This window comes from Sorghum bicolor, chromosome 8 (assembly GCF_000003195.3).
Source record: "Sorghum bicolor cultivar BTx623 chromosome 8, Sorghum_bicolor_NCBIv3, whole genome shotgun sequence".
NCBI classification, from domain to species: Eukaryota; Viridiplantae; Streptophyta; class Magnoliopsida; order Poales; family Poaceae; genus Sorghum; species Sorghum bicolor.
Genome location: NC_012877.2, coordinates 199,423 through 215,507, shown reverse-complemented (window position 1 = coordinate 215,507; position 16,085 = coordinate 199,423). Strand labels below are relative to the sequence as shown.

The 16,085-nt window shown below is 39.9% G+C and overlaps 1 protein-coding gene across 2 annotated transcripts; it reads left to right on the top strand.

Annotated features, from left to right (window-relative positions):
• Positions 6,103-15,306, top strand: LOC8072901 (E3 SUMO-protein ligase SIZ2). Of its 2 annotated transcripts, none has more exons than XM_021446381.1 (16): positions 6,103-6,384; positions 6,781-6,861; positions 7,116-7,164; positions 7,250-7,313; positions 7,428-7,569; positions 7,871-8,010; positions 8,301-8,369; positions 9,350-9,437; positions 9,625-9,700; positions 10,325-10,398; positions 10,550-10,657; positions 11,283-11,444; positions 13,136-13,240; positions 13,337-13,417; positions 13,515-14,589; positions 14,852-15,306. In XM_021446381.1, exons 1-16 carry the CDS (start codon positions 6,346-6,348, stop codon positions 14,974-14,976), a joined length of 2,478 nt encoding a protein of 825 aa, XP_021302056.1. In that variant the 5' UTR covers positions 6,103-6,345; the 3' UTR covers positions 14,977-15,306. The 2 variants fall into 2 exon arrangements, with proteins under 2 accessions (XP_021302056.1, XP_021302057.1); XM_021446382.1 differs by having other exon boundaries at positions 7,256-7,313; positions 14,852-15,290.

Below are 16,085 nucleotides of genomic sequence, written 5' to 3'. Positions count from 1 at the left end.
AGATAGATGTTGATGTTGCGTACGTGTCCACGCACCTGGCCAAGGCCAACCACCATCCAATTCCAGTGCTTTGTGCTGCTTGCATTGTGCCTGTGCTTTCCATGGATCCCAATCCTTCCTTTCACTCGTCAAATTAAAATGGCACCATGCAATTCTTTTTTTTTGTTCCTGTTGCTTTCAACCACACAATTATTCTCTTCCCTTGGTGCACAAAGTCGACAGCGAGGCGCCTGTGGTGACTTCGTGAACTTCAAGATTTGCTGGCTCAGTCCTTCGAATGTGCTCATAGGGGTAGGGTTTGCGTACGTGTGTTCATAGGGGTGAGTGTGCGTGTGTGTTGAGTGTCTGCGTTGTACTGTGTAATCTCAAAAAAAAATGTTATATATTCTGCAATAATTACTATTAGCTTGTTGGTGCACAAAGTTAAATAATGGCCACGGCCCCTCCAGTTCCTAAAAAAACAAAGTTAAATAATGCTATATATTCTACAATAATTACTATTAGCTTGTTGGTGCACAAAGTTGTATTATTACTGCCACGCAACGCAACACACTTTGCCTATTATGTTGTAGTAAGGTTAAAGCTACTAGATAGATATACAGATAACCATGCATGCATTTTAATAATTTCTTTGTTATTTCCTTAATTTGGTGACACACAAAAGCATTAGCTAGCTACATACTAGTAGTATGTGTCTATATCGTGCCCATGCACTTATATTTCTTACTTACATACACGTCAACAGAAAGAAGAGGAAGAAAAGATCTTTATTACAACTTGACGAATCTATCAGGGGCAATCCCTTTTGGTCAAAATCGATCGATCGATCGCATTAAGATAAAGACGATAGATGGCCTCATAAAAACAAGAACAAGAACTCAATGAATGAATCGAGGGAACAAAAATGACCAACTTGCAACTTCCATCAACGTTCACCACAAACATCACACTCACAGCTTTACAATCCAAAAGCTGTCAAAAGTGACATCTAGGCCCCCACCACCACCACATATATAATTCTACTACTCCAAATTCAATTACTCCAAATTCAATTATTATTATTATTATTATTAGTAGTAGTAGTAGTATTATTATTATTATTATTATTATTATTATTATTATTATTATTATTATTATTATTATTATTATTATTATTATTATTATTATTATTATTATTATTATTGTTATTATTATTATTATTATTATTGTTATTATTATTGTTATTATTATTGTTATTGTTATTATTGTTATTCTTATTATTGTTATTCTTATTATTGTTATTATTATTGTTATTATTATTATTGTTATTCTTATTATTGTTATTCTTATTATTCTTATTATTGATATTCTTATTATTGTTATTATTGTTATTGTTATTATTGTTATTGTTATTATTATTGTTATTATTATTATTATTATTATTATTATTATTATTATTATTATTATTATTATTATTATTATTATTATTATTATTATTATTGTTGTTGTTGTTGTTGTTGTTGTTGTTGTTGTTGTTGTTGTTATTATTATTATTGTTAGTATTATTATTGTTATTGTTGTTGTTATTGTTGTTGTTGTTATTGTTGTTGTTCTTATTATTATTATTATTATTATTATTATTATTATTATTATTATTATTATTATTATTATTATTATTATTATTATTATTATTATTATTATTATTATTATTGTTGTTGTTGTTGTTGTTGTTGTTGTTGTTGTTGTTGTTGTTGTTGTTGTTGTTGTTGTTGTTGTTATTATTGTTGTTGTTGTTATTATTATTATTATTATTATTATTATTATTATTATTATTATTATTATTATTATTATTATTATTATTATTATTATTATCATTATCATCATCATCATTATCATCATCATCATGAATAATTTTTTAAGTTGTTGAGTTTGAAAATATGAAAACTATATGAATAAATTTGTCTTGAAAACTACTTTTATAAAAGTATGCATATATCACTTTTTGATAAATATTTTTATATAAAACAAAGAGTCAGAATTAGACTTTGGAGACCGTGTCGTTGTTTTCTTTATGAGTATGGAGGGAGTATGTATATTACACACAAGCATTTAGGCCCTGTTTAGTTCACTCCAAAAACCAAAAACTTTTCAAGATTTCTCGTCACATTGAATCTTGCGGCACATGTATGGAGCACTAAATATAGACAAAAATAAAAACTAATTGCACAGTTTACTTTTAAATCGCGAGATGAATCTTTTAAGCCTAATTACTCTATAATTGGATAATATTTGTCAAATAAAAACAAAAATGTTACAGTATCGAAATCCAAAAAATTTTCAGAACTAAACAAAGCCTTAATATGCAGCCACTCATTACACTGTAGGGTAGGGTCTATGAGGTGGCGTGGTGTGGGTCATTGTGCATTATTGGTGACAAGGTGGAACAGTACTACTTGCTCCCTTCGGGAGGTGATGATATTTTTTAAACGAAATGTGTTAAAGTCGTCAGAATATATTAACAACTAAAATCTTTATTTATTCAAAACAATTTTTCCAAAGCAACTCCCGCCGCTTCACTCATCATGAGCTGAAATTAAATTTGACACACACACACACACACGCATAACGCGTATATATTTAATAATTTGACAAAGTTACTGTGTTTTATTTTAATGAAATATCAAAACTGGTAATTAACTTTGGCATCTGAAAAAAGCAGCCATCCTTTAAAAAGATGAAAAAAATAGCAACATAAAAAGCATGGAGACAGTAGTAAAATTTATCTGTCTTTGGATGGACTAGCTAGCTAGCTCCAGGAGATTGTTTGAGCTGATAGTAAATTTCACCATGTTATATATATAATACAGTATATAAAAAATGAAAAGCAGAAACAAGTTTGTCATGGAGGTGTGGCCACTTTATAACGACAACAACTAGTGAGCTACCACAGTCCATCCAGGTGAAGGTGAAGGCAGGCGAAGGGAGGAGTTGTTGGCCCTTTGGTCGCTGGAACGGAGGGGTCAAGAACCTTCATCCGCTTCGCCACGGGCGGGCAACATGCTTAACGTTTGTCGATGAAGACAAGGCCAAAGCACACGGATCACCATTGAAACCAAGATAGCAAGGCATTCACGACGGCACCCTACTAATTGACTTACCTTTCGAGCTAGTCACTACTGGAATCGCGCGCTTTACCTAATATCTACGGCACTCGGCAAACGGCTAAAAACATTCGGCAAACAGTTTGCCGAGTGTCACACTCGGCAAAGCTGAGACGGCAAAAAAATTAACGGCAAAAGTGGCTTTGCCAAGTGTTAAAATGTAACTTTGCCGAAGGTCTAACGAGACACTCGGCAAAGACTAACGGTGAGTTGGACGATACCTGCCGGAACGGAAGATTTACCGAGTGTCTAATTTTGTCTAGTGCTGGACACTAGGTTGCCTAGTGTCTAGCACTAGGCAAACCGTCGAATTGCCGTGTGCTGCCCTTTGCTGAGGGTGACACTCGGCGAACCACTCTTTTGCCAAGTACCCGATATAAAACACTAGGCAAAGCGTTTGACACTCGACATAGAGCGTGTCTCCGAGTGAGTGAGATTTTTAGGGGCCGTTTCAATGGTAGAATCGCCAGTTCTGTTTGTCGTTAGAATCGATCGAATGAAACAACTCGATCTAAACGAGAATGATGTTGCTAGATTCGGAGCGGAAACGGTACGTTTGGGTTTTCTTTGGCCAGGGTCAAAACGCTCATCGGCTGGTTTTGCATGCATGGATCCACGCGGAGCCAAAACCTTTTCCTGTTTTTCATTAAAAAGTGGAGTAACCAAGTGTTACAAGAGACTTGCTGCAGCGGCGAGAAGCCAAAACAAGCTGGCAAAGAAACCTACGCTACTGGAAAACAAACCTTGGTTTGGCCTTTTATTTTATTTGCTGAAAATTACAGAAGAAAGGACAAACGGAAATTATAGAACTGCACATGTATAGTTTGAGTTGCAAGGAAACCTACGCTACTGGAAAACAAACCTTGGTCTGGCCTTTTATTTTATTTGCTGAAAATTACAGAACAAAGGACAAACGGAAATTATAGAACTGCACATGTATAGTTTGAGTTAGGGTGGTTACTAGTAAGTGGGTCTAATTGTAACAAAGCCCATATGACAGTGACCTAACCACAAAACAAACCCGACACCTTTTAAGGTATAGTGCCACTTGAGATGGTCACCTTTTGAGGTAGCCTATGGATTTTTTCATCAGTGTTGTTAATCCACATTTGTGTTTTGTTAGTCATCGCGCTACTACTTTCCTGACTTGTGACCTGCATCGTTTGCTGCTGGCCGTCATCTAACTATTTGTCGTGCCTGGGGGCCTGTCTTTTGTCTCAACAAAAAAAAAGGAATATTTATGTGGACACCTACATATACATATGCACCGTCCATCCATCTGTTGATTCAACGTCACCCCAGTATATATTTAGCCGGAAGGAAATTTCATATATATATATATATAAATAATCTCGATCTCCAACAAATTTAGAAAAAAGGAAGAATATGGAGGCCTTTCGGCTGCGTATCATGCATGCCAGATGGTAGTGTTTGCAGAAAAGATGGTGGTAACAGCAGAAAGATCACCCATTTTGTGCTACTAGCTGCTAGTTGATGGATTATCTTTCTCGCGCACAAATGCCCGGCCGCCTGACTAGCTAGCAGCTCCTTTCTAAGCAGAAGCACAAGCAAAAGCAAAAGCAAAGCTTTGCTTTTCCCCTCTTCATATCTTTTAGGGCGTCAAAGGGACATATGCTTTCACATGTATTACTCGTAGCTAGCCACAATTAATCTTTTTTTTCCTGTGTCTAGCTAGTGCGAGATCTAATGAAAACTTGTGGATTTTGACTCACTATTTCCTTGCTCTTTGATTTGTACTACCAAACCTTCCCTTCCAAGATTTTATGTCCTAGTTTTCAAGTTTCCATATGTTGAAAACATAGTAGATATTTCGTCCCACAAAACTGGTTCATCTTCAATACACCCATGTCATGTATATGTTTATACTAATTTATCAGTTCGAGCATACTTTATACTCGATTTAAGATACTTTAAATCTTTGTAAATGAAATTTTCCAAAAGATACCATATTTTTAATATATTACTAAAATACCACTACAATACTATATAAAATAAGTATAACCATATAGTCTATGTATGCTTGCATACTTGATATACATATTATCCTAGATGATTTAGTATGATCATATACTATATCTACATATACTTTGTTGAACCATATACGTCGTAAATCTAGAGAGATACAGTCATGAGAGTAACTACTCCCGGAAGTATAAAAAATGCACCATATGTATATACACGCGCGTGGAGTAGTATTAGGCCTTGTTTACTTTCCAAAAAAATTACAAAAATTTTCAAGATTTTCAGTCACATCAAATCTTACGGCACATGTATGGAGCATTAAATATAAAAAATAACTAATTACACAATTTGTCTATAAATTGTGAGACGAATCTTTTGAGCCTAGTGTAGTGCGCCCAGTACGAGCGTGGCACTAGTTGCCACTTTGGGTCTAGGCCTGTTTATTCCACGCAAATTTTTTTCATCCATCACGTCGAATCTTTGAACACATGCATGGTACATTAAATATAGAAGACGAAAATAAAAACTAACTATATAATTTGTCTATAAATTGTGAGACAAATCTTTTAAGCCTAATTAGTTTATGATTGGACACTTATAGACAAACTGTGCAATTAGTTATTTTTTTTATCTATATTTACGTTGCATGCATGTGCTGCAAGATTTAATATGATAGAAAATCTTGATTTTTTTTTTAGATTTTAGGATAAACTAAACAAGGCCTAAGTTTAATAAAAGCTAAAATGTACAGTTTACAAGTATCAGAATGGCAGAATAAACTCGGGATATATAAATCTAGAAAGCTTAATTAATGTGCATTTTTTGCATGTAGGACAAGTCGTCCTCGGCTGGTGGAACGAACGTGTCGGGCTATCATCAGTAGGCCCAACCGAAGGCCCGATTGGATTAGACGACAAAGCTAATCTGGGCCGAAGCACTTTGGCAGCCCAAGAACAGCTGTTGGCTTGGCTAGCGTTTTCGTCTTCCTCCGTCCAATCGACGCACGCAGAGAAGAACACCGCCGCCGCCGCCGCCAGCATTTGTGAACACGGTTCTCGCTGCAAAAATTACTGGCCAGGGCTCCCCTCCTTTGCTGCCTAGGTAGGTAGGGCGGCCGCCACTGCTCCTCTCCAAGACCCGATTCCACTCCGCCGCCCGCCCGCTCTCGCTCGCTCGCTCGCTCGCCAGACCTGGAGGACACAGGGCCTGCTTCCTTGGCAACATGGCGTCGCCGGACGACCCCGTGCTCGCCGCTTGCAAGGTACGGACTCCCTCCCATCTCCTTTCGCTCTTGTGGAGCTACCTGAAGCCCTCGATCGACTTGATTCATTCCCTCCCATACCCTAGTGCCACTCTCAATCCAGTCCCCTCACTGCCTCACTGTTTTGCCCAGAATTTAGTAATGTAGTAGCTGCTTAGTGTCTGCCAAACTGTGGTTTCACCATGGCATTTATCTAGATTCGTCCCTCTTTTCTTCTACCATTTTTTTTGCATCCACTTCATCCATGTTTTGTTTCGTCCTAATCAACTGCCGCTGTCTAGCTACCTCCAGATTGCTGGTCGGATTGGGTTTGGTTGATTCCAATGCATTGCTATTTCTTGATCCTGAGATAACATGTCCCGCTAACATTTGTGCTCTACTAATGCTTCATTGTAGAACAACTTGAGCCACTTCAGAATAAAAGAACTCAAGGATGTCCTTGATCAGCTTGGACTTTCGAAGCAAGGAAAGAAGCAGGTTTGCCCACTGCAGGCCCCTCTACAGACTCTATTCACAATCAACAGCCATTGCCCAGTGCTCCCTGTTATTGTGTTAAAGCGTCACAATAGCCTCAACTTCTTAAGGCCACTATCTTTAATAGCTTAAGCATATTTTGAAATTCACCAACACAATCAGCTATGTGCCTTTTAGTATTCTTTCTTGGGTGATTTGGAAGTTATTACTTATTATTATGACCCAGGTTGTATTGGTGTTTCCCGTTTGGTTTGCAGGATCTAGTGGACAGAGTTATGGCAGTATTGATCAGTCAGCAAGATGAAGGTGCATTCCATTCTGTCTTCAAAACTTATTGTTTTGCATTACTATTTTTCAAGCATGAGAAAATTATTTATCTTTATTCTTGTAGCCTCAGAAACCAATGGTTTACCAAAGGCAAAAATGGTGCTGAAAATAGTGGAGGACACTTTTAGGTGAGTGAGTCCATAATATTTTTGTTCACATTGACTTGTCTGTACAACTATGGATTACCTGATTGGCTCTAATGCAACCTTGGCAAACTATCGCTTTTTGCTTCCCGTTTCAAGAAAAATGCAAGAGGCTACAAATACTGTAACGCCCTCAAGGAGCCACGGCAGTGTTAAGCCTAAAAAGAAACCTGAGTCTGCTCAGGCAGTTAAGGTTCGTTGCCCTTGTGGTGACTCCAAGCCAAATGATTCCATGATTAAGGTAAAATTCTCATGATAAATATGCCTTTTTAACTCTTCTACAGTATTTGATGACCTTCAGCCAAACTGTTGTTGTTGGTCCATTCAGAATCACCAAAGCATCTCACTGTTTATATTCTGAAACTTCAAAGCAGTTTGATGGTCACTCTCAGTCTTTCACTTTTATACTGGAAGCCTATAGCTTTTTATTATGAAATGTAGCATTACTTGCTTTGTTCGGAGACTTTTGTAGTTCTTGTGCTTGATGAGATGTGCTACACTACATATTTCAGTTTCATTGATAATTTGTTTGCTCCTTGTAGTGTATTGATCCACAATGCAACATGTGGCAACATGTTGGCTGTGTTATCATACCCGATGCTGAGAAGTCTGCAGACAATATTTCTCCTGAATTACCTTCCTGCTTTTATTGTGAAGTGTGCCGACTTAGCAGGGCTGATCCGTAAGTTGTTTTCAACTTCAATATTGTCCTGAACTCAAAGAGACCATGTGATTAACTGCTTTTAATTTCCATCCTTATGCCATTTGTCTGTGCTGGTTATTCTGTAGCATCAATCACTTACGAAAATCTCATTGCCTAAATTTAAAATCTGATCAATCCTTTGCAACATTCTTCTTTGACCTTTTTGTGTGCTTCCTTGTTCTACTTGTTTAGGTAACAAGAATTATTTTCTTAGTCCTAATATTAGGTGACCTATTATTTCTGACCTAGTTTCCTACTGTAACATGCAGTTTTTGGGTCACCATGCACCATCTATTACTCCCTGTCTTAATAGGACCCTCTACTGTAGCAGCAGACGGGTGAGCTATCCATTCTTTCCTCACAAAGCACACTTATACAAATCAGTTCTGTCTTGCGTCCTCTGAATTATCTGTTGAAACCTTTTTGACCATTAACATCTCTGCTAGACCCCCATGTTGTCTAATTTTCTGATAAGTAAAATAACTTCCTTTGATAAATCTACTTTGATACAGCATGAAAAAAGGTACTGTGTCATGATTGGGCATTTTTGCTGTAATTGCAACTTAATTCTTTTAAGAGTTTTAGAAATGGATATCCATATCGAGTCGTCATCAGATCTTATCTGTTCATTTGCTTTATCTTCTGTTTGTGTGATGACAATATTCTTTGCTCTGGGTACTCTTTCCTCAACAAGCCTTACATGCATTGCTTTAGAGCATCTCCAGCAGCTCACCATTCATCCCCAATAGGATGGTATTGGTGATCATCAATACTGCCTTTTCAGACTATTGGGAAGATGCAGAGAGGAAGAACTGAAGAAGTGGCAGTTATTGTGGGCCCCACTGTATTTGGGGGAGATCCAACTCCCCCTTTATTTGAGGGATGAAGAGGAGTTTATTGCTAACCACCAAAAAAGGGGGCCATATTGGGGAGCTGCTGGAGCAACAAATCAACCACATCTCCCCCAATATGGCAGTTTTACGTGGATGAGGGATGAGATTGGGGAACTGCTGGAGATGCTCTAACATCTGTTAAATGCATGAATACATGTGAATGATGTGAGCTTTACTTTTGTTTGCTGGATGACATAAAATGAACAACCTCCTCCATTGTGTGTTGCTGCTGTAGCTTACATGATTTGTGCAGTCATCTTTACTCCGTATGTTATTTAGAGAAGAAACGTGAGATAATTGTAATTTGGATAACACTGTTGATATATGAGTCCCGAGCAACAAAATGGTTGAACAAATTGCTTCGTTTTGTTATAAAAGTTAAGTAGCAATATGCATAGCCTTTTGTGATTCTTGCTTATGTCCAGGTCATATACTGTACAGTATACCGCAAAAAGCTTTCAGCTTTCAAGAACTAATAGAGAAATGCTACAGCAAGCTGAATGTGATGTTCAGGTTAATTCCACCTCTTTTTCTTTTCATTCTCCTTGGACCATTACGTTTGTTTAGGATCATCATGGAATAATCATCATTACCTGTGTGTATTGATTTCCTATCTTGGGTTTCATGTGCAGCCACTATGTTCAACCTATACGTCTCAGTTATTTACTTAGACTTCGAATCGTTTTTTTTTCTTATGCAGGTTTGGTGTATCCTTCTCAGTGACAAAGTGCCTTTTAGGATGCAGTGGCCTTTACACTCTGACATGCAAGTTAATGGTAATGCAGTGGCTTGTTATGTATAGTGAGTCATATTTTCTAATTGGATTTTGGTACATGTTTATTGAGTTAAAAAACTTAGTTAAGTGCCACCTGTTTGATTTTTCATAATGTGTACAAGGAAAGAATGGAAGATACTCTTTATTTTTTTTATTCTTCTTTGTGAGTTGATATGTTGTGTAAAACTGTAAATTGTTGAATACTTGTATAACACCTGGTTGGTTTTATTATGTTGCCACTATTTGGATGTTTGAGCCTGAACCTACGCTTCTGGCAGCTGTGTTACTTATTTTCTGTATAAAAAAAGGAAAAGGCCGAACCAAACACCCCAGTCTGAATCAGATTAAGTCCAAATAACAGCTGATTCATCTTTTGTTGCATAGTCAGTGATGCTTTTCTCCTTTTCTGGGGGGGGGGGGGGGGGGCTTATTATGGGTTGATTCGTATATGCACCTCAGTCTATGGTTTATGACTTGTGCTTGTACTTATACCTGCAGTTTAGCAAAAATAGTATTTTACATCCTTGTAGCTGTAGTTATGATATAGGCTCTGGTAGCTATTCTGACAGTAATTTCAATTATACTATATCTGAACTATTCCTGTTGGTAATTCTTATCTTGTCAGGTATTTATGTTAGGGTGGTTAACAGGCAACCCCACCAAAAGTTAGGGGCCAATGGTAGAGACGATGGTCCACTAGTAAGTTTTTTTTGCTTTGAAGCTTGCTATTCTGTTTATTTTTTGCTAAGGCACTGAACATTTTTTACACCATCTTCCTGCATTCATCAGTTACAGTTTTCTATTGTGTAATTATATCTCCTTTTGACCGTGAACATTTCTATGTTCCCAGTTAACAGATTACCTGAAGGAGGGACCTAACAAGATTTCTCTATCGAGAAATGACTCTCGTACTTTCTGTTTGGGGATCAGAATTGCCAAGAGGAGATCTCTAGAACAGGTGGGATTTTTAGTATATAGTCCATTGTTAAGCACTACACTCAAGATTCAAGACACATATTTTAATGGGCAAGGATATGTGAATCAGCCGTGCTTATGTGCGCCTTTTAAGGAAGTGGATGAGCATTGCGAACACTTAGATGAATTTATTGTTCTTAGGCATGTCCAGTGCTTTTTAATATATTAGAAGTTTTACCCTCTATCTACCACAAATATTGAAATGCTTTTCTCTCTGTTATTTTTTATTCTTACCATGTCTGGAGTCTTAGACTTTTGATTATCTTCCAAGTGAATTCCATTGTAAGGCCTTGCCACTGGAGGATAGCTGTTTTATATGCCCAGAAAGATTCTATGTGGAACTTGTACGTTCGGTGTTATATCAAAATTCCAATTCCCCGTTACCCTTTGTTAGGATTTGTGTTTTGTAGTGAAAAAAACTAATCTGAGAATGATTGCCCACCCATGAACCTCCCAAAAAAAGCAGGAAAAGACTATAAACTGGCTGGTTGTTTTACAACTACAGTACTACTGCCACAAGCTGGTACCTAGAAAGGGCTGAACACCTTAATCTTCAATCCTGTTTCATTTTTGTTGTTTCTAGTTTTTGAAACTTTGATAGTGGACAGGTCCTAAATTTGGTGCCAAAGGAACAAGATGGTGAAAAGTTTGATGATGCCCTTGCTCGTGTGCGTCGCTGTGTTGGTGGTGGAGCTGAGGCAAATAATGCAGACAGTGATAGTGATATCGAAGTTGTGGCTGATTCTGTCTCCGTGAATCTTCGGTGCCCTGTAAGCAGTCTGGCTATTACTGCAGATGCTTTAGATCCTTAATGGACTGCTTATAAAAATGGCCAATTGCTCTGATATGTCTATTAAACCTGACAAAAATGAAAGTGAGATTGATGGAATTAGTAGGTATTGGAGAACACGGTACATGTCCATATAGGCAAGGATAACTAGGGTTGGCTTATATAGAATCTGAACCAATCAACAATATCATTGCCTGTTTCGACTTTTGACTCAACCTATAGGTGTGTGCTGGACTTAGGGTCCGCGACAGCACAAGCCCGTGTATACTGGGTTCTAGGCCCACATGCCTGTCTAACACATTGTAATATTGTTCAAACCAAATTTTTGTTCAATTATTAGTATTTACCACCAGAAGTTATTCTCTATGCTGCAGCTGTGAGCTGATGACTCTTTAGGCTTAGGGTTATTTGTCCTAAGATCACCATATAGGTTATATTTTTGTTAAAGCACACGCTTTTTCGGTGACCACCATCTTTGAAAAAATATGTTTGATATGTTAGGATCTCATCAGATGGTAGGCCCTGTGTGGCAACAGCGCTTCTCAGCTTCTCAGAAAAAAACAGCTTCTCTTCACAAATGCAAAACTTTTCAGGGCAGCACTTCTCCATCGCTTCTTTTGTTACATGTAAAGCCCGATTCTCCTTGCCATGGTTCATGAGCAGCTTGTAGAGAAAGTGCACCTGCTTCTTCCACCATCCCCTGCCCTCCTGCTATGCATCCACTTCCTTTAGGCCGCATCGCTCCTTCTTCCCCTCTGCGCCTCCCTTCCACCACATCTGCACATAGCCACGCCTCCAGTGTTGAGGTTCAACCAGCGGCTCAGAGGCGCGTCCCAGCTATAAAGTGGCGCAGCGACTTGAAGGGGGCACCTTGGAACTCTGGCTGCTGTGGTCCCGGTGCAGGAGCTGGTGCCTGGGGCTGAAGCTTGGTTTGGAGGGAGAAGTTGAGAGGAGGTTGTGCTCAAGTTGTGGGTTGGTGGGTGTGGCGTCGATCTGCAGATTAGGAAGAAGAAAGGAGCAAAGATCAGAAGGATAGAGCTTGTATGGGACTGGGAGAGGACTTGGACTTGATTTGGGTGCTGGTCGCCCTGGTTCTTTGCCTATCTGAGTGAGAAAGAGATGAAGTGAAGTGGCGGAGTTGCTTCTTGAATCGATGGGAAAGAAATGGAGATGCAGAGGTTGGTGGTGTTGATCTGGTTTGATCGATGGAGAACAAAGAGCAGAGGTGAATTCCAGGTGGATGGTGACAGCAGTTCTGGAGCAGAGGAAGGCACTTGTTTTGTGAGTGACTCTTCTGTTTGTGGTGGACGGTTGTACACGCTACTTGCTAGCATGAAGAAGCTGAGGTGAGGCATGCCTGTTTGTAGGCCACCATACTGTGTTAGGGCGGCTGTGCACAGTGGAGGCCAAGGTTGAGTGAGAGGGACGGACAAGAGCAGCGACGAGGATGAACTTTCCCCTTCTAGTAAAGTCAGTATGTGGGTCCCATAGGAGAGTATCAGTGAAAAGGTTGCCAAATATATAGTTTCCAGTTGCTTCTCATATCTTTTTCCATAAACCAACTTGTGCATGAGTTTAAGCCTGTTCCAAACAGGGCCTAGTTTTCTTTGCATTCCTTCACAGAGTCACCCATTTTTGTTCTTTTAATCTGTTCTTTTTATCTTGTTACAGATGACTGCTTCAAGGATCCAGATTGCTGGTAGGTTCAAGCCCTGTGCTCACATGGGTTGTTTTGATTTAGAAGCTTTTATTGAAATAAACCAACGTTCCCGGAAGGTTTGACTATTTAGACTCAATACAACTTCACTTCATCTTCTTGACCATATTGATTGAATCTTGTTTCATCTTATCTAAATCAAACTTTGTTTGCAGTGGCAATGTCCAATTTGCCTGAAGAATTACTCTCTAGAGAACATAATAATTGATCCTTACTTCAATCGCATTACTTCTTTGGTGAGTTTATAGTGGCGATGAAATAGTGTTTTCAGATTTTCATGTTTACATTTTCAGTTGTGTATCGTTGCTGATTTGTTGCTTATTGGTGATACAGATCAAAAGTTGTGGAGATGGTACGTCTGAAATTGATGTCAAGCCTGATGGTTCCTGGAGAGTTAAGGGCAGAGCTGAACTGAAGGACCTTGTACAGTGGCATCAACCAGATGGTACTCTCTCTGTGGCCACAGATACAGCAGCCAAACCTGAAATTTGCATTGTAAAGCATGAGGTTAAAGAAGAGCCGCTGTCTGAAGAGGTGGGATGTCTTAAGTTGGGACTTAGGAAAAAAAGCAACGGCCAGTGGGAAATTAGCAAGATAGGGGATGCTGATCTGGTGCCATCTTCTGGTAATGACCATTCAAGATACAATGAAAACAAAAACTGCATCACTCTCTCAAGCAATATTGGTGATACAAACATTACAGATGAAGGTTATAATTTAGAGCCAGCAACAAATGGTGATCCTACAACCCATGTCCATGATCTTGATTCTTCATCCTCAGATCAAAATGGTCCTCCAGCATCAACAGGGCAGGATATAATAGTTTTGAGTGACTCGGATGATGATGATGTCATGGTGTTGTCTCCTGGTGCTGTGAACTGTGGCTCGACGCATGACACTGGAAATATGTTTCCACTCAACACACCTGAAAATTTAGGAGTGTGTAGCGAACAAACTGGTGTATGCCCAAAGGAAAGCTCATTTGTTGCATTAAGAGAAGGTTTTGGTGACCTGGGATTGTCCTTTTGGGAATGTCCTAGGAGTCCCCGAGATGATCCTACTTCCCAGATACTTGATACCAGTACAAAGGCAACAGATAATCCAGGTGAAGTGGAAAACTACCCTGCCAATGATCAACCTAAGCAAGGCCCAGTTTCTGGGGCGGTAGAAGCAAACCCGGTGCCAGTGGAAGATGAACATGATAGCGCATTGCATCCTTGTCCATCAAATGAAAGAGATAGTGCCATGGGTCTTGCTAACCTGGGAGCAGACACTGAAACATGTGTTGATGTCCATTCCGACAAATGGACAGATGTCAGCATTAGTGGCTCTGGTGAAGATTTCACTAGTGCCAAAATTGCATCTAAGAAAAGGAACAATCCTGGAGACAGAATAACAGCTTTAGATGGTATGGAACAAGTCTTCCCTCCTTTTGGTTTTGTGTGATTTGTTGTTATTATCTGTTCATTACAATGCCTTTTCTTGATATATGTTTGTGCTTAGATGATTTGAATTGCGATGTTGTTGCTACGATTTTATCACCACCACTTTGCCACTGCCAAACATATCGAAATCTGTGGCTTGTGGCACTTGTGAGTCACTAATTTGTTTGGTGACCATGCCTCTGCTTTTGTCCCTAGAAGATGTAACATTTGATTTCTTGTGTGCAGGTTCACTTGTCGGAAGTGCAAATGACGATGAGAGCGCCCGAGAGAGAGATGGTCCTTTCTCACCACCACAGCAGCGTTCAGTTCGGCCAAGAGTGATACTAGACATTGCCTCAGATTCTGATTAGCATAGATAGATTTGTGTTGGCTGATTCCCGTTATAGAATCTGTAGCGGTCTCCTACCTGCCTGCGTGGCTTGGAGAAAAGGAAGGGGTAGAGTGTGAATGGATGTAATGTAATGGTGTCTAAGGCATTAGGTCAGCGAGCTGGCAAGCAGTGAGAGGCAGAGGCATCTCCTGTATTTGGAGATCCCAGCTCTGTTAGGTGGTAGAATGTGATGACAGGAGCAATATATATATATATATACCAGTCACATAATAGAGCAGAATATATAGTCATGAACTGAGGTGGCAGGCAGTTGATATAAATATGCCTTGCTCTTTTTCCCCCTTTGTTAGGCCTGTTTGGTTTTCCTTACTAAATTTACAGAGTCACATAATAGAGCAGTTCCCTCACTCATCTCTCCTCCCTCTGCCGTAGCTGCATTCCCTCTCCCTCCCACCACCGACAGCACTCCTCACTGTGTCCTCCCTCCCCTTTCTATCCAGGTGCAGCAGCCCCCCTCTCCTCCTAGCCATGGCAAGCAGCAACCTGGCCCTTCTCGACGGCGTGCACCCCCCCTCTCCTCCCGGCCATGGTGCGAGGCGGCCCAACCTCTCTTGGCGGCGCCCCTTCCCTCCTTCCGGCCATTTTGAGTTTGGGTAGCCAGCATATGCATAAGGCTACCCAAACTCAAAATGCATGGTGCATAGTAGAAAACATCCCTCCAACAGAGTAGGCAAAGTAACTACTTTTTTTTTTGCATACCAGAAGAGAGGAGACCCAAAAATGCATCGTTCTCTTTCCATGACCCAAATCCATCTCTGACACACCGCTCGTCGGGCCGAGGAGAAGATGGCGGGGATGTCCACTCCGCCAGCGTCTCACTTGGCCATCTCATCTCCAGCTGGCCCGCACTCCCGCCGCAATGCCGGTTTGAGTCACCAGCCCGTACACGCCTGGCTCACCAGCGGGGATTGCGTACTGCGGAGGGGGTGGAGCCACGGAGAGCGGCCAACGCCACGCCGGTGAGGCAAAACCACCTGCAGCAAAGCCGCCGAGACGTGGTGTCTGCCAATGGGTGCCGCCGTGCATGGGTTCAACCCTGGGGACCCGTGCTCTAGCGGATTTTGGTCT